The sequence below is a fragment of the Rhinolophus sinicus genome, linkage group LG03, assembly GCF_036562045.2.
Source record: "Rhinolophus sinicus isolate RSC01 linkage group LG03, ASM3656204v1, whole genome shotgun sequence".
NCBI classification, from domain to species: Eukaryota; Metazoa; Chordata; class Mammalia; order Chiroptera; family Rhinolophidae; genus Rhinolophus; species Rhinolophus sinicus.
In genome coordinates this window covers 18,871,881-18,895,433 of record NC_133753.1, presented here as the reverse complement: position 1 = coordinate 18,895,433, position 23,553 = coordinate 18,871,881, and the positions used below count along the sequence as shown (strand labels likewise).

Genomic DNA, 23,553 nt, shown 5'->3' with positions numbered 1-23,553 from the left:
GTACTTCACCTCGAGTGAGTGGCCCAGCTGTTTGTGTATTTTACCGCATATGGCCCTTGGTGAAAAATGTTGAAAAATGTTTAGACACCCCTGTTCTAGTAGCTGCAACAAATGTTAAAACAGCTAAATCTGAGAGGCATCAGGAGCCTGAGGGTTTTTTTTTATTCAGGCTGGTCTGAGCATATCTTTTAATCTTGACATTTGCCACAAACTTTGGAAAGCGAAGACATTTTGACTGATGTCCTTCCTTGTCTGGACATACTTTTTAAATGGTACTACTGCCGTGGTACTCCATGGGAAAACGATTCTTGGCAAAATAATGAACACAGTATCACGTAGCATTTGAAAGAGGAAGTTTGGCTTGGAGTTGGGTAATTACACTGTCTCTCTGCCCCATCCTCTCTTTATTTTAGAGAGAGAGAGAAAGCAACTTGTATTTCTAGGAATCCTACTTGGTTCAAACAATCCCCAGATTCTTCCAAACAGAAAAGATGTTTTGACACTGGTGGACTGGATTCAATGCTTGCACCTGAAGGGAACATCATGTCATCCAAGGGTTAGAACTCATGGTCACTCAGTGCCCATGGTCACTCAGATACTTAGCGGAGGAGTTAGGATTTGACTCTAGTCTGAACACATGCTTTCAGCCATTACATTATTCCACTTCCTGTGTGTTACTATTTTTACCAAATTCCTGTTCTGTTTTCTTCTTTTTCATTACTTTAGTGGCATTTTCAACACTGGACTTAGAGTATTCCCTGACCTGACCAAAGTTTATTCCATTGATGTATTCTTTATACTGTAAGTATGCATGCATGCAATATTTGGCAATATTTTATTTGACACCAACAAGAAATAGGGTGAGGCCATGGGGGTTGGTTGAAGCCAAGTGAAGCAATTATTTCAAGAAGAAAGCAGTGACCAGCTGTAATAAATGCACTGATGGATGAAGTAAGGCAAGGACTGAGGAACAGCCATTGGATTTACCAACATGGGGCATTGGTCATGCTGACAGGGACAGCTCCAGTGGAGTGCTGTTGGTGGAGAAGTCTGGTTACAGTGCACTAAAGAGAGAATCAGAGGGAGAATTCAAAACAGTGGCCATAACAAACTCTTGAGAAGTTTTACTGTTTAAAGGAAGAAAATCTCTCTGTAATTGGAGAATATTCGGTCAGAAGAAAAGGTTTGTTGTATGTGAGTGAGTGAGTGTGTGTGTGTGTTTTTAAATGGGAGAAATTATGGCATGTTTGTTTCCTGATAGGAAGGACTGAATAGAAGGGAAATTTGATGATAATGATGATGCTTTATTGTTCCTGTAGTTTTTCATTGCTTTTCAAACACTTTCCCATGTATTATCAAGTTTGCAACTCTCAACCACCTTGTAAGGCATGAAAGGAAGTTATAATTTTTCCATTCTACAAATGAAAAAACTAAGGAATAGAAAACCTAAGTGATGCTTGTCTGAGCAGAGTCCCAAGGAGCAGTCACTAATGGTGCTCAAACTACTTCCTGTGACTTCTGATTGGTGGCCATGTGCTCTTTCCCAAAATCCATGACATAGTCCAGGGTGTTACCTAGTTGTACAGAAGTGAAAAGACATATGCAGAGAGAGTTACAGGTTGATTTTGCACTACAGAGTCAGCAAAATGTGGAATGATAGGATCCACTCTTGGGATTTTGCTAGAAAAAAAAATTGACCATGCCTCTTTGCTGCAGAAGAGCTCAGTTCAAAATATAGGTAGTCTTCCAGCAACTAGACTGGCATAGAAATATTCTCCAGGAGCATCTTCCTGGCAGTGTTTTGCAAGTGGGGTACACTTTAGAAATACTCATAAAATGAAATCCATTGATCACATTCTATCAACCATTTTTAGAGGTTCCATACACTTTTAAAAAAAAACCCTTGTTGCTATGGAAAAGTATTTGTCGCAGATTCGCAAGAAGTCTCTGAGACCTATCTGCTCTCCTTGCAGATTAAGATTAAATCAGGGAGGGGGTGGGGGGTGGGAGATGAGGGTAAGGGGGATCGAATATATGGTGATGGAAGGTGAACTGACTCTGGGTGATGAACACACAATGGGATTTATAGATGATGTAATACAGAATTGTACACCTGAAATCTATGTAATTTTACTAACAATTGTCACCCCAATAAATTTAATAAAATAAAATTTAAAAAAAAAAAAGATTAAATCAGGGAACTCAACCCACATCCAAAGCTCACTCACTTACTGTACATTAAGGGTTATGAAAGCATGTCCACCTAGGATAGTTCTCACCACCTCACTGGACCTCTGAGCCACCAGCAAAGAAAGGCCAATGAAACTTAAAAAGAAATAAGATTCAATTGAATTGTGTCAGGTTACTTATTTAAGTGCATATGTGCAGTAAGAGCCCAGCTCCAGAATGCTTTTATTCACTATGTGTTTTGTTCCTCTCTTGCAGTGAAATTACAGACAACCCTTACATGACTTCAATCCCTGCAAATGCTTTTCAGGGACTGTGCAATGAAACTTTGACACTGTAAGTATTGTTACAATTTTTCCTTTCGATAAATGCCAACAACTGAATTTTGATTTGGGCCACTGTCATATTTTCACAGGCCGTCCAGGAACATACTACCTTATAGTTTGTGCTCTATGGACTAGCAAGTGTTTCACATAATTAAATAAGAGTATTGCCTTATGGTATGGTACTCTATAGATGATAAAATGGTTCAGGGAACAAGACAAGTGTATTCCCTTATAGAAATGGTCAGCACACTTTTTCTGTAAAGAGACATTTAGGTTTTACAGAACACATAGCCTTTGTGGCAACTGCTCAACTCTGCCACTGTAGGGCAAACATGGCCATAGACAATACATGAACTAATGAGCATGGCCATATTCCAATAAAGTTTTATTTACAAAAAAAGGCAGTGGGGCCGATTTGGCCTGCAGGCCTTCCAGTATCTCCGTTGTACAGAGGAAGAATCCAGAGTTAAAGCTAATTTAAGTGACTTTCCCAAGATCACTGAGTTAGAAAATGGTGTCACTAAGGGCCTTGCATACTCCCTGTATTCACACTTTAACTGTGTCATCACGAACTATTATTAAGCTCTTATAAAAGGATAGTGAATAGAAAATACAGTGCTGCTCAACATCATTTTTTCAGAGTTTTAATGGTTTCTGCTCTTTAGGTGTTCAAAAGGAGATGTTTATCAGGGAAGTTCACAAAATGTTCTAATGAAGATTAATAGAGGCATTAAAGATAAGTTTACTCTCTAAGCTGGTAGAGAATTCCCCTCTCTCATCGTATTAGCCACAAAGTAAAGTTGGGATCACATCCCAAGGGTCTCTTCTCTCTAGTTTCCGTACCACTGCCCAAGTTCAGGCGTGGTGGGGTTTTTGCCCGTATTGTCACCCAGCTCCTTTTCTCTGGTCACACTGCAGTCCAAGACTTCTTTACCATATACAAACCTGACTGAATTATTCCCCAACAAAATTGATTCAAGCTTGCACACAACTCTTCTAAGGGGCCATTTCCAAGCCATTCTAAGTCTATCAGTCTAGGCCCTATGACAGTATCTCAACCTCTGGGACTTGACCCATAGTCTCGAATTTCAGTTCATCTTTCTCCTCAAAACATGGGAGGGCTCTCTGGAAAAGACAAGAGACTCCTTCTCAGTCACCGTCTCATTTTTCAGCGCAGCAAACACCTGGGGTCTTAGCTGGCTCCGCCCAAAACCTCCTCTGTAAAAGTTTCCCTTGTGCCATTTACCACTCATCACATGGAAATTCCATTCAATTTCTTTACAGAAATGTTAACTTCACCTTTTGGCATTTTTTTTCTAAGGACCCATATCCCAAGCAGCCCTCTCCAGTGAAAACTGCTTATTGTCCTACACTTAGTATGGGGCCCAGTAGGCATTTGATAAACATCTAAATGAGGAAACCTCATGTTTCCTGAAATCTAGATGTGGGGATGGCATGGGTTGTCCATTATCTTTTTAGATGATTATTTCTACATTCTTGCAAAAGTCCCTGCTTCTTTGAAGTTCATGCTTAAAAAATTATAAGTATGAAAGGATATGTGTCCAACAGCATTTTTTACCCATGTTTCTAGTAGAATAGTTTTAATCAAAGTTTGTAATTTTTTCTTTCTTTACTCTTTTCTCTTTTTACATGCAACTTGTCTCATCAGAGTTTTATTTAATCTCTGAAATGTAACTCCAACAAAGAACCGTTTTATTGTCTAGGACTCCAACAAAGTTTGGGAAAATAGAAATACCCAATAGACAATTCTCACATCTTCATGAAAAAAAACTCTAGTTCACACACACAAAAATAAATAAATGATAACTACCAGTGCTTTCTCAGCCCATGTCTAACGTGTCTGTGCACTGCAGTCCTCACCAGGACACCTCAGTAGTGAGAATTCAACACATTGTGTAATTATTTAAAAAACACAAACAAACAAAGATGGCCTCTCACTTTTCCACGACTACATTGGATAAATCCAAGTTTTCAGGGCACTTCTTTAACATGGCCATCACATAAGTGTTCCTCGCTGTGTTAAACAGATCGCTATTTCATCCTCCCAGCAGCCTTTTGATTAGGTATTATTATCATATTTTTACAAATCAGGAAAGTGAGGGTGAGAAAATTTCAGGAGCACCTCCTAGGAAGTGACAGAGCCAGGTTTAATTCCAAATTTGGAGTCTCTTTTTATGCTTCTTCATGTGCTACCAGAGCTTACAGGTCGTGGACTACAGTATTGTTCAGAGTCCCCTACAGTTGTCATCACTTGTGCCTGATTGTGGTCATGTTGCCTTCTCTTGTCTCGTGCCAAAAGCTCCGAATAACTCCCATGTAGCACTGTGGAGACCAGAGTTCCCACAGCTGGGGCTCCTGTGCAAATGATGCGTGCTGTTGGTGCGTGAGAAGGATCATTTTTGAGGTCAGACATCCTGATTTCTGACAGCTCCGCATCAGTGCGGTTTTGGCAAATCACCTCCATGTCTCAGTAATTTAACTAGGTAACAGAGGTGATAACTTCAGGCCAGCCCCTAGAATCACTGTATGAACTAATCGGTTGCAGAAACATAGCAACAAATTAAAACATTACAATTTCCACAAAAGGGCATGGTCTATCTACTTTCTTAAATTTACCTTTGAAGTTCAATTTAATTAAGCCCACAACATTAAGCATTTATTCTCTGATAAGCTCTGAAAATAAAATATGGATAAAATACAAATGTGAAATAGCATTTTAAATAGAAAAATATAAAACCTATGCATTTAGATGAATAATGTCTTTAAAAGTGTTTATCTTAAGAAACTGAAGTTATTCCTCCGTTATTGACATTGGGTTAACTATTTTTTGAGTAGATGTGGAACATTTTTTTAAAAGTGCTTAAAGGTAGCAAATCTTTGTTCCTCTTAGTGAACCTGCTCCTGAGAAACTGCTTAAAATTACTAGAAGCTAAGTCTGGAGGCTGGAGATTCAAACTGGGAAATATTATTCTATGTCCCAAACAAGACATGCTGTAAAGTTTTCTAGTGGGGCTCATGTGTGGGGCCTGAGAACCTTCATGCACATTTCTGATACTGAAGAAATGAAGCTCAGCCTCAGAAAAGGACCAGCACCACCTGTCATAGGTCACTGATTTCTCCCCTCTCTGTTGATTGTAGGAAACTATACAACAACGGCTTTACTTCAATCCGAGGACATGCTTTCAATGGGACAAAGCTGGATGCTGTGTAAGTCAAGGATAGCCATGGAAACTGCTATCTTCCCCCAAATCCCACCCCCAAGAAGGACTATGCAATGGGTCAAAATTTTTCTAGAGATAGTTTGTGCCAGATCATTCCCCAACCACAGAGTTAGTATGACCAAGACTTGGGGATTACGTTAAGGAACTTGGCAAGAGCCAGCATTAGTGGACACTTATATTGACTCCAATTCTAAATCCCAAAGCTTTTATCCTTGATAAAATGGAGGACTATGATGTCACATTCAGTTATCTTTTAGGAGTGAGTGTGAGTGTGTGTGAGTGTGTGTGTGTGTGTGAATGTTCATATACTATGCTCATGAAGTAAAAGAGTATCTTTCATTAAGTCCAACACTATTCAGAAAGTAAAATTTTTCTTTTAGTTCTTTTTTGACATGTTTTCAGGAAAGATGTCAGTTTACACTTGATTCACTCAGAAATAGCTGAAAAGCCACATCCAACTTTTGCCTTCCCCTGAAATAAATAATGCCTTGAACAGAATATCTTTTGGTATTCCAAAAGATAACCATTGACATGGGTTTCTGTCTTTGTTGTACTTTTCTATCAGGTCTCTGTGGTCCCCAGGATCTATGCCAGGGTATACTATGTGTCTAAGAACTTGTAGACTGGTTCAGTAACACTGTGTGTATATCAACCTAATATCTAACAAATAAAAAAAAAACTTTAGTGGCGCCATCTTCCCACAGTATGGTACACTATTTAATTTGTAGGACCCTCCTACTACAAAACAACTAGATCATACATTTAAAAAACAACAAACATTTAATTTCATAGCTACAAGAGAGGGGAAATAAAATAAACTAACAAACCATGAGCTGAAGCCAAAGTGGTGAGGGCTCACACCAGGTGCAGCTCCCTTCGGGGTAGCGGCCAACGTCAGTACTGCCAGGAGACTAGGCTTTATCCAGTGAGAAGGCAGGGGACATGATATAAACCTGAGACTCCTGGATTAATCCAAGGATCCTGGACAAGTGCCATACAAAGAGTACCTACAGACTCCTGGCAGAAATAAATGCAAATCTCTACAGCAGAAAGAATCCCAGTGCAGGTTCCCATGCTTTTTTAAAAGATTAAGATCAATCAAATATGAGCTCACAACCAAAAATCACACATAGGAGAAGAAAAAAACCATCCTGGGTAAGAATCAGCTGAAGCGACAACCGATCTTTGTGTTTGATTTGTTTCATAACACTTCATTGAATATTTTTTAACAACTATATATTTTCAATTCCAGAAGTGTTTTTAAAAAATTACCACTAATCTTTGACAATCTTGTTGCTTACTCATTTTTGTGATTCTTCTTCCCCTCCCCCCTGCCCCGACTGGTGATAAAAAGATTAGCAAGAACAGTGTGCTCCCCACCCACACTGAACACACATTCTGCTGGGGTCAACTCGAGGGCAGCAGTATCAAGAGTCAAAGTACATCAAGGAGAAATGTACCCAAACCCAACTATGCATTTCAGATTAAAAATAACTGAACACTAAATATCTAATAGCATTGGCCTCCTTCCTTGGAGATATAAGTATGATTTTCCCTAGATTTTTTAAATCATTAGCATTTGATTTTGATATTACATGAATCTAACCAAACATCTTCCTCTTTGATTCAACTATTCCTAGAAATCCCTGACCCTCAGGAAAACGATCCTCCTGGTTCAAATGTTCTATGAATGAAGTGAAGCATGGGGACTCCTTAAAATAATTATGACAGTTTATAGATACTTAGGGTATAAAGATTTCAGAAGACTTTCATGCTGTTCTCAACACTGGGGACACCAAGAGAGTATCGTTACGGCAACAGAGAACCACATTAGCAAGGGCAGGGGTAGGAATGGTGAAGAAACATTCAACCAAAACTGATAATAAGGTTTCTGAGTTCAGTGTGTCCCGCTGACTCTTGCTTAAATCAAAACTGCTTTCCAGAATGCTGGATGAGAAAAAGAACCAGAAACCAATCTACCTTGGATATTGGGGAATTCATTTCTAAAACTTGTATTTTTCCACAAGCAAAGGGGATCAAATATATGGTGATGGAAGGAGAACTGACTCTGGGTGGTGAACACACAATGTGATTTATAGACGATGTAATACAGAATTGTACACCTGAAATCTATGTAACTTTGCTAACAATTGTCACCCCAATAAACTTTAATTTAAAAAAAAAAGAATTTTAAAGCCCAAGATTAGGATCTATGCTTTAAATTGTTTCTTCATCCTGCCATATTTAGTCATTGGAAGGTATCACCCTCAATCACTCTCAGTTAATCATTTTTCTAAGGACAGAGATTTGGGGTATAAAGTTCAGACTTTAAAGTCTACGAAGCAATGGTTCTAAATACTGGCTGGAAATCTGAATCACCTGAAGAGATTTGGAAGCACTGATGACTATGTTTTACCACCAGCCATTCTGGTTTAATCGCTCTAGGTGTCGCCAAGACTTTGGAGATTTACAAATCTCACCCCAGTATGGCTTATGTAAAGCAAACTCCAGGAACTGCTATTATGGAATCCTTACATCAGTCTTCCGGCCCAGTAGTCACATTTTACATATGAAGCCCAAAGTGAATACGTGCCTTTTTTTTTTTAATGTGTTTTTTTTAATGTGGCTTTTTAAAATTTGATAGAGCTATCTAGTGGCCAAGCCAAAACCAAAACCTGGCTCCCCTAGTTTAAGACTCTTCCCTGTGTCCTACTGGGATTCATCATTGCGGACCTAGCAGCCACCACCAAGGCTTGGACACCCAATATCTGGCCACTTGTTTCTTAGCCCAGGAGGATGTTTAGACTTCATAGCTCAGTCCATTAAAGGCATGAAATACAGAAGGTAAAATACCTTGCAGCTGGGAAGAGTGGACTCATGCGAGAGAAAAGAAGACAGTCAAGACTCAAGGCGCAGTCAGTAGAAACTTCAGAAAATAGTCACACTGAGCAACAGTGTAATTAGTCAGTGAGAACCTGACATTAGCAATGCAGCAAAGTCACCAGCTCAGCGAGCCTCCAAATCAGGTCTTTCTACTTTGATGCAAAGGTCAGCATAGCAAAATGTTACTGAATTCAAAGAATTGGGGATGAAGTGAGGCCATTTTGCTTCAAAACATCTCCTACCTATTCATAACTGGCCTCTTGGTCATGTTTAAAGAACTCCACAAAGACTTCAAGAGGCTTTCAAAGTGAATCTTCTGTAATTAGGAGACTTTGCTGTCCTAAGTGCATCTTATTGTAAGTCTAGTAGCCTATTACTTTATGGCTTTGGCCATAAACTCAGCTGCAGAATAGAGACATTTTCTATTGCAAAGAGAAAAACTAACAAGGAAACAATCATTTCTGTCCCAGCTTCTCTTCTTTTGTGATAAGAGAAGAGATGGGTGGGGAGGGAATGTTCCGTAAACTTTCTTTCCATGGTAAATTAATGGGTGTTACTTTTAAAAAGCTATTCATGACCTTAAAAGTTAAAATATCGAAGTGCACTTCTCTGGTCTTTTAATAGAACAATCTGAATTACTGGTATCCAAGAGCGGGGTATAGCATGCAGAATTTCCCAGGGAGCTTTTGGTGCCAGGAACATCTCTCTGGACTGGTATTTCACAGAATACTAATGTTACTCAAGAGGATTCTTCTAATATACTACCTGGTGAGGCAGGTAAATTAGACAAGGTTTGTTCTAGAGGTAGCCTGTGTAGAATCTAAGACCTCATAAGAGTTTCAGATCATCTGGTGGTCTTCTGAAATTAAATCTATGAAGAGATTATATAGGGAGACTCTGTCAACATTCCCACCAGCTTTCTCCTCAGACCATATCACGGGCTCTGTGAGAGGCGTGGCTGATGGCAGAGTTATTCTGCTGGAGACAATGGATTTTAATTCACTGGTTTCTTTCATTACAGTCTGTTCTAGTCACTGTAACCATACCTTGAAACATAAGAAAGAAATCAGTGCTCCATTTTCACCTTACTATCTTGGCATTGTTATGTAAGATATTAAAGTTCTTGGGAAGAGTTTAATAAATGAGGGGAATACTTTTTCTGGAAAGGGCCAGATAGCAAATATTTTGGGCTTTGTGAGCCATATGATCTCAGTTGCAGCTATTCAACTCTTCCATTGTAGTGTGAGAGTAGCCACAGACAATACAGCCACTTCATAAGAAGTGAGTGTGGCTGTGTTCCAATAAAACTTTATTTACAAAAACAGTCAGCAAGCAGGATTTGACTGGATGGCCATAATTTGTGAACCACTGGTCTAAATGAAGATATTCAGTGAGGATGACCATTGTGTGATTAAATATGTAGTCTACTTTCCCCAATTCCTGGTAAAGGTTAATGGACAAGTATAGGATGGACATAAGAAGTATCTGGATAAAAAGTATTTTGGGGTTTGAAAGTTCAGATCTGATCATAATAGAAAACGAAGATCTTTTTTTTTCCAATCAGTATTTTGAATCCAAACTTGAAACTCTGCTCGGTGATAAAATAATATTCTATCTATTCTTCATTCTACCCTAAGTTTCTGACTCCTGGTTAAGATAAACTTATTTTTTCTTAGCTTTAAGAACTTCAGTAAAAGGTGTCATGCAAATCCAAGGTGAAATCAAGATGATTGTGATAGTAGGTCTGGGACTAAAGGAAAATAAGGGTTAAACCAGAGATGGAGAAAACAGAGGCCAAGTTTCCATAGTAGTAATGAAATAGTATTATTCACTTTGTGATTTTGACATAGGACTGATGCCTCTAGTCTCAATGCTAATTGTAATTTTAAACCAATGTAAACACATCAATATCCTAAAATTATCCTATAAGTGTTAAAAGATTGCACAAAGCATCTTAGCAATTTGGTAAATTTTCCAAGTGTGTTCAAATATCTTTAGGTTCAAATTTAAACAATATGTCATCCAACAGAACAGTTATTCCCCATCATCTGCCTCATGCCAATTTACTGAAATTAGCAGATTTGATCTTATTTAGACCCAATTTTTTTAGTATAACTGAAGAATATGATTGCAGCCAAGTTGGACAAATTCCACATTGAGAACAAGCACTGATGCCTCCGCAGCAGTTGGGTAATTAGTTAAAAGTTCATAAAAATTATGGCAGATGTGTAAAAGCACATGGTCCTGTGATTTCATATGGAACCAAGCACACTGTCATCACTCAGAGGTGAAATTAATAAAAAACACAAGCATCCTTTGTTCAACAGAAGTTGAACTGCTCTCCGTCGCAAGTTAAGTCACACATTCATTCTTTGGAAACTCTTTTCCATCCTCTCTTTCCACACAGGCTCGTGTGGGGATATGTTGCTCATCTCAGAAATGATTAATTCTCTGTATTGTACTTTCTATTCTCAAACTCTAGTAACTAGCTACTATCTAACAGTAAACATTTGGGTAAGGGAAAGAAATACCATCTTGATTGCTAAGAATGTACCAAAACACTAATCATTATGAACAGAGAAGTCAACACAACTCATGTGCTAATTAGCATCACATACTAGCTGAGTAGAAGCAAAACACTGCAGCTTGGAGCACTGGGAAAAGATGACGATAGGGAAGATTATAGGCTTAAGCAAGCTATTATTTCTCACAGGATAAGTATTTAAACAGCTTGTAGGATATGCTCCAAGGCTGGCTTTTACCTCTGCTTATTGAAACCTTGAGCATTTTCTCACCTGTGACTGTTTACGGACAGGTGTCCTGATTTCTGTTACCAAAAGTATTTCCATAGAGCAGTGAGGGCTGGGCAAGCGTTCCCTTTAATGTTCCAAATAATGAACGCTATGCGAGAGAAACACGGTTCCCCACAGAAGTGTTCTCATGAGAGTCTCACAACATGAACAAGTGACAGCGCACATGTCCCTAAAGGGATTATGGAGATACAGACCAAAATGCCATCTTAGAGCTAAAATGTATCCTAAAACTCCCCAGAGAGCAACGCTCAGCTGCCACCACAACTTTCCTTGCCACAGTCATACTCCTTCCTCTGACATAGGTCACTTCCTCATGCAAACATAACATAGAGGGTGCTTCTAGCTAGGAGTTACCCAGCAACTGGACTTTCATTTACTCATTCAGCATGTTTTTATTGAATGGCTTCTATGTGCCAAGAGTGAGTCCAGTGGAGATGTGAACCAAAATATTGTAACTATAATACTGAGTTCTTCAATTGAATATTCTTCCCCAGGGCATTCCAGATCGTCTTCATTTCCCTGACCACAATGTTTTTCCTTAACTGTGAGATACACAGCACTTAAAGGAGGGCAGCGTTTCTTAACAGCCCTCAGTCTCCCACATATGAAAAATCTGGCACATCTTTTCTAGGAAGATCTTCATTTCTTCCAAGAAATTCTTGAAGAGGTGTAAGTCATCCAAACAATGAAACAGTGTTGAAAACACACCTGTAGGAGGGTCCATATTACTTTTAAAGGTACTACCCCATTACTCTCCTTTCCCAGTATTTGTATTTAGAAATCATAAATTTCAAGAAGTCTTTCTTGTCCGCTCTGACTCCAAGACGTTCTACTCTATTGTAAGTTCATTTATGTTCACCTTGTCCTTGCAATAGATACTTTAAATGATCACACACCCTTATAAAATAATTGTTGTCTGGAGTAGTTACCCATATAACCTACCAAGATTTGTGATTGATTTATCCAAGCTGGTTTACAGAAAGTGGATTCTAGAAGAATCAGGATAAGTCATGGTCAAAGAATCAGTTAACTAGACTAGCATTCCGAATAAACATTAGTGATAAATGGGGCTGCTGATGGAAGCACTTTCTTCCTGGCTATTAAAGCTTCTGCAGATGTGTTTCTGCATTCCACCCCATTAGATTCAGTTGGAAGGTAGTAGCAGCAATCTGAACCCAGGTTAAAAGCGAAATAGTGCAGCCCTCCACACTACTGAAGCAGTGACAGTTTCATTTTTAAGCACCTAATTATCTCTAAGAGGTAAAGTGCCCAAACAACCCTGTTGGTTTCAGAGAATGCAGGCTCCCTCAAGACTCAGTTCATCTCCGTTCAAGTTGGCTGCACCCTCCATCCTCTTTCTCCCCTCCTGGACTCTGGCTGGCTTTTCCAGTTTGAAATCTTCTGCAGTGTTTCTGGTAAACTGCAATACTTATCAACCAGCCTCCTTATCCTTGGGGGCGTACTGAATATCAGATGAAAACACTGCAGAATTGGACAAGCAATTATTTAGTTCTACAATAATTTCTAATGATTAGACCAAGCCTATTTTCACTCGCAGCAGTTGGAGATGAGGACAAACTGAGATGAACTCATCAGGCATTACTTGATTCTCAGCAGTCTGGGAACAGAATGTGATCTGTGAGCGGCATGGTCCAAAGAATACAAAAAGAGACACAAGCCAGCATGGCTATCGTGCTGAGCTTAGTTGTCTTTTATGAAATCATGCTGTTCCCGGTCTTCTCTCCCGTTGTTGTTTTCTCCAAGGTGCCTCTTGCCTGCTCCAGCTATCACTGACCAAAGGAACTCCGTGGACACAGTGGGTTGAAGGAAAAATCAAACAGTGAGCAAATGAAACCTGTGATTGAGAGCCGTAGGTGATAGCCCTTCATCCAGAAGACACAGATTGGCTACTGTAGCACCTCAGTGGGGCCTAGCATATATGACATTAACTGGCCCCCTCCATTTCAGACGTAACAATGCCCTAGAAGCTTGGTGTCCAGTCACTGCCAAAGAGGCTGAGTCTGGGCCATACCCTTGTGGCATTTGTAAACCAGCTGTCCTGTCACGGCCATCAAGAAAGTCAGTTGACCATTACAGCATATGCTAGTCTTCTAGTCTTTCCTTTTCCACTATTTTTCACATGTGTCACCCTAAGAGTTTAGCATCACCCACCTCACTATTTTGGAAGACAGGTGCGTTGATTTTTTTTTTTTTTCATTCACTCATTTATACATTCATTCAACAAATAGTTTAACAGGCATTGAACTCGGCACTCATAGCACAGCAATGAATGAGAGAGAGAGCTTATATTCTGGCTGGAGAGACAGATGATGAACAAGTAATCAGATTAAAAAAAAAAACAAGATAATTGTATATTGTGATAATGCCATAAAAGAAATAAAAGCCATGCTTAGGAAAACTGATGGCATTAGGATGTTCTCAACCTCAGTTTGAGAAAAAATGGAAAGAATCACAAACTCTATACCAATTTATGAGACCTCACTGTGTGGAGTTGAAGTACTTACTTGTCACTTGGTTAATCCCTCATCCTGCCCAGAAGAGGGAGAATTCATTGGTGGATGTTAAAACTCTTGTTCCTCCAAATGCGCCAGTAAAGATCCATCTTTGGCTCTGACGCTGCCATCTCTTCTTCTAAGTAAGTTCCATCCTCCACAGAAGAGCTGCTGGACCAGGAGAGGCTGAGGGCAGGAATCTCACAGCAGCACGGCTCCTGCCTTTGCCCTCAACAGCAACAGAGGCTGCTTCCCCTCAAGTCAACCACCATCGAAGCCACCTTCCCTCTCCTCAACTCTGATTCAGAGAAAGGGAGGAGGGCTCTGAAAAAGGAATCATTCTGACTGAAAGTCTTCATGTCACACTGCTATTATGAACCATCATCCTTGAGACTTTTCCATCATGAAGAGCAAACACCATAAATAGAAGGATGGAAGCATTACCCATATCTAAGCAGACCTCCTAAGGGTCTTCGCTATATCCATTTTGCGTCAGCAGGTGACCATTCACTAATTTTTCAATTGAGTAGGCTATGTGGTGAGTTAATCTAAACATGTAAACTGAGATCACATATAACAAGGATATACATGTGCTATGCTTCTTTTTAGACAAGTTTGTTCTCTAAAAAAGCTGGAGGTGTTGGGGGGATAGGGGGGACGAAGCCAGTTTCAAAATCCTGGGAAGCTTTTATCCATTGGGAGGTAATTTTATGTTTCAGAATCACTTTGTGACTTAATTGCTTCAAAAATATTTTACCCTTAAATGCCCAATATATTTTCAAAAGGGAAAGATCAACGTGACCATCAAACTCCTTCCATGAAAGGTACACTCTGTAATCTTATCTACATAACCTGCCTTCCACCAAATAAGATTGTGAGAGAAAATGCAGGCCACCCAATTAAATCTGAATTTCACAAAGGAAAGAAGGAAACAAATAGAAAGCACATTTCTTCAGTTGTGTGTGGTAGAGTACACACCACTTACCCTCCAGCTGTTTGCACTCCTCATGTGGCCAACAACCAAAATAAAATAAGCCATTATTTAAAATAAATAAATAAATAAATAGATAGATAAATAAATAAATTTGAATTTCAGATATACAATGAATAACTTTTAGTATAAGTTTTTCAAAAATTGCATGGGGAATACTTATACTAAAAAATATTCACTATTTATCTAGGTTGTATTTTTATTTGCTAAATATGGCAACTCTGTCCCAAAGAAAAGGTCTGAATTTCTGACAGTCCATCACCCCTCACCACCTTCACCACCTTCATTCTGTTCCTGATTGAAGCCCAGTCTTCAAGAGTAAATGGGAATACTGATCAATATAGAGAAAACAAAATTAAATCAGTTGGTCTTGAAGAGGACTGACAAACACAATTACCACTGGCCAGGTACATAGGGAATTAGGCAACTTTTGTAAAATTAGATATGCAAACTACATCATAAACATGCTCACTTTCAAAGACTTCTACCATAATTAACATGCATAAATTTGCATAATTGAAACCTAGAATGTTTTCAGTGCTCAAACCGGAAGAAGCTAATTCTTAAATTTCCAAATTCTTAAAAACCAACTAATAGCTATGGGAAACTATGCTCACATTTTATTTTGGTATTTGTGTTCATTTGCTTAACCTCACCTAATCCATTCTCTCTCTCTCTCTCTCTCTCTCTCTCTCTCTCTCTCTCTCTCTCTAGTTATCTGAACAAGAATAAATACCTGACAGTTATTGACAAAGATGCATTTGGAGGAGTATACAATGGACCAACCTTGCTGTGAGTAAGACATACCAAAGAATATTTCAGTCTTTTTCTCTTTTCTTTTTCTGGAAGGGAGGAGGGCATTAAGAGGAACAGCAGATATTCGTGGGTAGGGAATATTGTTGTCTTAGATAAAGACTTCTGCTAGTACTTTTCTGCCCAGCTGTATAGGCTACTGCTTGCAAGAAAGTGCTTGTTCTTTGAGACTCATGCCCGAAGGCTCCATGTCCCATCATGCCACCCTGATGTCTGATCAGACAGCCATTCATGGTGGACATTCATGGAGGCCCTCTCATGGAACAAATCAGACATTTTGAATGGCTGCTGTTTGCATAATTCTGAGACATGAGGTCTACAAATAGGATGAAGGCACTCTAGATTACACAGAAAATGTGTATGTGCACTGCACAATGCCTGGCACAAAGAAGGAATGGTATAAATGATAGTTTGATTCATATCTGAAAGAACTCGTCATCAGGGGAAATGGCATGTAAACATTTTTAAAAACAGCATGGAAAAAAGTACCTATTTGTGCATTTCCTCTGATTTACATTTCCATGTCCAATTGGTGAGCAAGTTCTATCAAGTCTGTCTCCCTCAAGCTTTTTGATCAGTGCTGTCTTCTCCGTCCCTTTGGTTTTGTCTTAGTTTAGAATCTCATCACTGAGCATCTAGTCAAGCCCTTGCCAAAATGGAACATTGCACCTCAGGAGAAGAACAAGACAATCCAGCACAGGCAAAAAAATATTAGAAGCGCTATGCATATGTATGTTTTTTAAAAATAATTAACAAATTAAGTTTTACTGATATTTTATATACTGCTGACCACTATTCCTCATGTGTCAGGTAGGGAATGGATTCATCCCAAGGAAAGAGTGGGTGATCCACAGTCTCAAGAACTTATCCTTGCTCTTTCACTTTTAATGATTTTACTTCATTTTTAATTGAATGCACCCACCTAAGTGGCTTTGTGGCCTTAGTCTCTTAATACATAGGTGCCATATATGAGTAAGTGCATCAAGTGACCCTGAAAATCTACTGTACCATACGGGGGTTTGTTGTTAACTCGGGGCAAAGTACTTAAAAGTTATTATGCATTTTTCTTTTTACAAAGAAGACAAGTAAAAAGATGTGTTGAACTTTTCTGAGAATTTTTTTAACCTGAAATATACTTTTAAAAGACATTTTTAACTGTTCTTTCAAGATAAAGCTGATACTTCACCAATGCATGAGGAAAGTTGTTGCTTTTCTAAAGAAATTTATTATTTGGAAAGAGCCTTTAGAAACAAATATTTGGGAACATTTCCATGTTATATGATTTTCTTGATGAAAATGGTGAATGTCACTTATAAAAATTGTTCCGTTAAAGTCAGAAATTAAATTTTAACTTGTTTTTAAATTGTTCAAATCAAGAGTTGAAATGGGTTTAAAATCCATGTGTATAAAACATGAAAATGAAACACCTTCAGATTAGTTTGCAAAAACAACTGATTGAAATCTAAGAATATGAATTTCAATAAAAACATGTATTTAATTACTGAAGTGGATTGAAAGATGAGAATCTTAATTTAGTAAGTATAGCCAAGCCTGCCCTATTCCATTTGGAATCATCTATCTTTATGAGGTAATTTTTTTCAATTAAGACAGCTAGCTATTTCAACCAAAACTGAAATCAATTGCAAGAAGCAATCAACACAGGAAAGAAACAGATGGAATTCCCAGGATGACCAAAAAGGGAGGTCCTAGAAATCTTGCAACTAAGACATCAGAGCTAAAGGATGGAGGGCTCCAAGGGAAAGTTCTAGAAATAAAAAAGGATTGATAGATTATCTGACAGGGTTGACTGTATGAAAAACTGGTTTAAAAAAGTGTTCTACAGAACTTTAGAGCACATGGTTAAGACTTAGCAAGAGGTCCACCAAGTTCTTTTAATAAGAGAGCCAGACATCTCATGAAGAAACAAAAAAAGTCACACAAGAGAGGAAATGAGTCACAATATGCTGAACTGTAATAACCAAATACTGAATATGGGTTTAACCAAATATGTTCTAAAACTATTTCAGGAAAGTAGAGGGAAGTGTCAGGAGGGGGGATGTGTGTTGGGGACGGGGGGTGATGGAAGAGAGCTAAATCCTCATCTTCCATAGTAGGGAGTCAGTGGGTGAATCAAAAACAAATAAATCAAGAAATGTTTAATTATGGGAAAAATGGCAAAAGTTGAAAATGGTTGTTTATGGGGATTCCGGAAGTACTGCAGGGAGGGGCTTCACAGGGGCCTGATGTGTGCACTATCAAGCTTGCAATTTGCTTTTTAAAAAATAGGTCCATGCATTATTTTCATAAAAATGATATTTAAAAAGAAAGCCACAAAGCATAAGAAAGAGAGGACAATGGGATGGCAGCATTTGGGATGCCAGTAGGAAGAAAGTAAGAAATGAACAAAAAAGCATCCAGTATCGTTCAAATTCCCAGCACAGTTTTTGTCTTAAAATGAATTTGTTAACTAATTATGCATGGCCTTGTGATGTCACTTTAATTCCTGTCTTGAACTTTTGTCAAAATCTTCATTACTTTATTTCCCACATATCTTCTTCCCATAACTAGTTTTCAAGATCCTAGAGAAAATGGACTATGTCTTATAATTTTTGTAATTCCCTTATTTCAAAAGAGAAGACAGCAAGTACTCAATAAATAGTTGATAAATTGTAACTGAATTTCAAATAACCATGATTTGGTTCTGATTTGATGTAAAAGTCAAACTTGGAAAATCTTAAACTCCATCTAAAGAAAAGAATTGGCTGGCGTATGTATTTCTGCCTTATTAAGGTGTTTATGAAAGAATACATTCATCTCTAACAGTTGATAAAAACCGTGACACTTGCTTACTTAATTTATCACCTTTTTTCAAGGTAATTTCTCAAAAAAGAATCTAATTTAAAACAGGTACAACTTCTACAGTGAGATCTAGTCTCCAATTTTTGCTATTTTTTAAAAAAGCCTTTTCAACTTAATAACATTTTTTACTTACTGATTTTTTTAATCAAGATATACGACCTCATTTTCTATTTTTATACTTTCCATTTTTTATTATCTAGTTTTCTTTTAATCTTATTTTGAAAGACAAGCTCTTGTTGTTTATAATCTCAATGGAAAGAACACACTGAAATGCAATGCCTTCCATAATAACCAGAGTTCTCTAAACATAACCCACACTAACAAGCATTTAACTTACTGTTGAAAATGACTATATTACAATAGTCTCCTTTACTGTTGTAAGTATCTCCTAAGAAGAAGAAATCTTTGCAATAATATCCTTGAGTTCACACTACATGTATGAATAAAAATAAACTTCAAAATTCACTTTTGTTGCTATTAGTTGATCAAATTAATCATTTGAAGATCTAAGGGTGATGGCAACGCCATCTTAGTTTACAGAAAAATAAGCCTCTTATATTTTTTCTTTTTAACTCATAATAATCTTCACAAGTTCATATTATTAGATGGCTGAAAAATTGTGGCAGGGTTCTTTTGGGAATGACAAAAGTCCACAGGGATGTTGAATACTCGTATTTTTAGGTTGATCCTAAGCAAAATTATTTTTTTGTTGAGGCATACGTAATTTACAAGTACACACAATAACATGTACAGTTCTCAAGTGTACAGTTGATGAGTTTTAGCAAAACTATATTACCCTACCCCAGCCAAGGCTTAGAATATTTTCATCACCCAGAAAGTTTTCTCACTCACCACCCTTCCATAGACAACAACATATCTTATTATTTTTCTAGTGTAAAAATCTAGGAGTGAAACTGTCAGATCACAGGATAAATGTACAATTAACTTTATAGGAAATACGGACAAACTGTTTTCTAAAATAGTTGTCCCATTTTCTATTTGTACTAGTGAGATATGATAGTTTCGTACCAATCAACCCATTGTATTGTCAACCTTTTTTATTCTAGCCATTCTAATGAATGTAGAATAACTTTACTTTGTGTTACCCTCATTATGAATCATGATGAGTATCTTTCCGTGTACTTATTAGCCACTTAAATATTTTCTTTTGTCAAGTGTCTGTTCAAATATCTTACCCACTTTTTAAATTGGGTTGTCTTTTTATTAGTGAGTGGTGATCCTGGATAAAATTTTTGGCCTAAATAAAATCAGTTTTTGTCCTAACTACCAACCCTCCCCCATCCCAGTTTATCCTCTCTTTCCCCTTTTTTTCTTCCCTTTCTAAGGAGAAATGGCTAATCTGAAACAAATTCATGCAAGATGTTCATTTATTCACTTATTCACAGGCATTTTACTGAACGCCATGAAAGTTAGAAGGATAAAACACAGCCTCTGCATTTAAAGAGGTTATAATCAAATTCAGGAGAAATGTGAATAAATAGCTATACTATAAGTTTAATGTAAAAAGAGCCATATGAGATATTTAGAGAATCAAAATACCATTTCTGGTAACCAGCAAAGGCCTCATTTAAGGAGGTGGGACTTAAGATGGGCTTCAGATGAGGGATAGAAGTGGCAACAGATGGAGATAGAGTTATGAGAAAAAGAACAAAAGGCAAGACTACAGGAAAGCACAGGATGTGTTCAAAGAACAAAATAAAAAGAAAGAAAGAAAAACATAATTTGGGCCAAAGGAGAGTGTCTAAAATGTGTATTGTGCTGAAATCATGTTATGGGGAATGTGACCTGACTCAGCAGGTAAAGTGACCCACTGAAGGGCCACCATGGAAATATTGGTAATTGCTGCATAACCCCTTATAGTGTGTGGCCCTCTTCAGCTCAGCCCCATGCCTTCTTCACTTTGCCTTTGCCCACCCTCAGCCCTGATATTAGTCCTAGATACTCTACCCCAGCCAGTGCATGGGGACTGCTCATCTGTACCTACTGGCTGTTTGGCAGGCACTGGACCTCCCTCAGTGGGGAGGGAAATTGAACCCAAAGACCTACTCCGTGTGGAGTGCCTTGTCTTCCTTTCTGTGCTTGCTGAGCAGAGCCTTTGGAGCAGCTCTTGGAGAGGAAGGGGAACTCCTAGGGCTGGAAAACCGAGGACGTTTGTCTGCTAAGCTGCTCTCTGCTCACAGACTGAAATGAATGCACAGACAAACAGACCTTTTGCAGTGCCCAACTTGGGCACCAAGCCAGACTCATGCCAAGGGAGCCGAGTTGCTGAGGAAGCAACCAAAGCAGGTCGTCTTTCCTGAGTCACACAGCCAGGTCCTCAGAAGTGCAGCAAAGGAGAGGGCCTGTGACAATTTTCTGGAGTCTATGAGAGCTTCAAGGAAGGTCACAGAAGAATTGGAAGAGAGAGAACAATTACCTTCCCAGAATTGTGTGCATGCTGGCTTCTTGCTGAGAACAGGAGGATGGTCGACTTCAGCCCTGGGAATCTTTAGACCAGAGAAGTTATGTCAACAACTCAAGATAAATGATTCCCCCCAAAATCCAAATTTACTGATCAGTAGCATCTCTTACTTCCACGGCCACCAATATGAGAAAAACGATCAATACTTTAAGTCACAGCAATCTATGATGATAGGGTTACTTTTTGTAACTTTTGTAAACTGAGAAATTTTCAGAGCATTCCCCAACTAGGGGTCTGACTGGGTGGGAGAGAGGTGATAGAGTTATCGCAAAGATCCTCAAAGTCATATAAACCTTTGCAATTCTTCAATTGACTAAAAGTACTATCATCCGGCCTCAAACGATCATGCCTTTGACATCAGGGAATTCAGTCTGAGTAAATGTTTTCGTATCTATGCCAAGCCGAAAAGTAAACTAGGATGACTAATTATCTCTAAAAAGAATAATTCACAAATCCATTAACTGTTTCTTATAACATTGTTTTGCTAAAGTTAATTGTTTTAGGTAAGGGCTTCGTACCATGATCAACACTGATAGAACATAAAAGAATATTTTCTGAGTCTGAATCCTAGGAAAACAATGTGTACAAAATGTTCTAAACCATATAAATTCTGAACAGTTTTATTAACTAAGCACCACTCTTCAGCAGGACCCTTCACAGTTATGAATCTTCAGAAGAAAAAACAAGTGGGAGCATAATTTTTTCTTTGCAAACTTTAAGTATAAATAAGTCTATTTTTCAGTGAGTACCTACTAGACTCAGTGCTAAACGTTTTTATTTAAATTATTTTATTTCATCCTATGAACCCCAAAGAATTCTGACGTCTCCAACACTACTCCTCTTATAATTTCTGGTGATTTCACCCATATCAAGTCTCAATTATTTGTGTGATGAGAAAGAGAAATGAGATTACATGGGGCCAAATAGATGAGGCAAAAATCATGTGTACTCTGTTCTCTAGTAAGTTTTTTTCATGACTCTACAATGAACTAAAAGACGCTGCCAATGGGCTACCTGATAGGAAAGCTAAATCAACCTGGGATTACATTTTTCAATAAATCTCCCACAAATATAAACAAAAGAAGCTATTTTCAATTCTTTCCAAGTAAATATGGATGAGCACTAAATTCTCTGACTCTCCTGGGAGTTTTACTCTTACAACAGGTGGAAGGAAATAAGGTAGCTAAGGGTTTCCATTCTGACACACTATCTCTGCCACGTCTCTGCAATCCATTTTGTTAATTACTTTCTGCTCTGAGTCTAAAAGAAGTAAACACTCTTTATAAAAAAGTGGACCCTTTCTCACCGGTAGCATTGAGGCTGATCCTTTTGTCACTATGATGATGGTCATTTTGCGTGTGTGTAGGGGATGGGGAGGAAGGGAGAGGATTTCACATTGAGGAGGATAGATGTCTGTTTCAGCACCTGACTTGCAATAAATTGCCATCATTTCCTCTCTCTACTGTGTGGAGGAGCTCTGACCTTACTGAATTACAATCTACAGGTCGTTTTTCATTGCAAGATCCATTATGCTGAGACAGGAAACTCCATGAGATTTCATAGGTTATAGAAGCTATGGGTGTAAAAAAAAAAAAGTGTAATTATGTAAATTCAAGAGGGTGAAAAAAACGGGATAACAGTGATAGCTGAGTTACAAAGCAATTTTGTTTGTACACAAAGACTTCAAGAAAAGGTTGGTAATTTATGATCATGTGAATCTTTAGACAACCTTATTACTAACAGCAGCCATTTTTGAGCATTAGTTATGTGCTAGGTTCTTTACAGATAGTCTATCACCTTGAGCCTTTTTAACCATTCAGTAGTTGGTCTTTATTATCCCTACTTAACAAATGAGAAAATTGAGATGCAGAGATAGCACCTAAGTCCCCCAGGTCACCTGGCCATAAGTGGTGGTGTTAAAATGTGGAACCAGCACTGACTCAGAAACACCGTCTCCTCTTACACACCACATCAACCCCTTTCACGTATGACTCTTCTTGCACCTGTTGTAATTCTCCAACTTTGCTAGATCACTTTATTAAATTTCTACTTGAAATCATCCAGTTCTTTATCATCTTAGTCAAAAGAAAGTTAGTCCTCACAAACAGCCTTCAAAGACTTATGCTATTTGTCCCCCACCCACAACCCAGTACCTGTGATCCCATCTCCTACTTCCTTCCTCCTCTACTCCAACCACACTGAACAGGTCCCCCCAGGCATGTTCTCACCTTACAGGTTGTGCACTAGCTGTTCTCTCGACCTAGAAGACTCTTCCCCCAGATATCCAGGGGCGTTGCTCCTTCACCTCCTTCAAGTTTTGCTTAAATGTAAGCTTCTCATTGAAGTCTTCCCCGAATTCCCAATTTAAATTTGCAAACTGGCCACCACTCTTCATCCTGCTTTATTTTTCTCCGTGATGCTTATTATCACCCGACATGCTAGAC

The 23,553-nt window shown here is 38.4% G+C and overlaps 1 protein-coding gene across 1 annotated transcript in view; it reads left to right on the top strand.

Moving 5' to 3' along the window:
- TSHR (thyroid stimulating hormone receptor) overlaps positions 1 to 23,553 on the top strand; it is a 102,143-nt gene that overhangs the window by 61,762 nt on the left and 16,828 nt on the right. The window contains exons 5-8 of the mRNA XM_019731093.2: positions 727 to 801; positions 2,446 to 2,523; positions 5,673 to 5,741; positions 15,670 to 15,747. Coding sequence (XP_019586652.2) covers positions 727 to 801; positions 2,446 to 2,523; positions 5,673 to 5,741; positions 15,670 to 15,747 — 300 coding nt within the window. The remainder of the gene's footprint in view (positions 1 to 726; positions 802 to 2,445; positions 2,524 to 5,672; positions 5,742 to 15,669; positions 15,748 to 23,553) is intronic.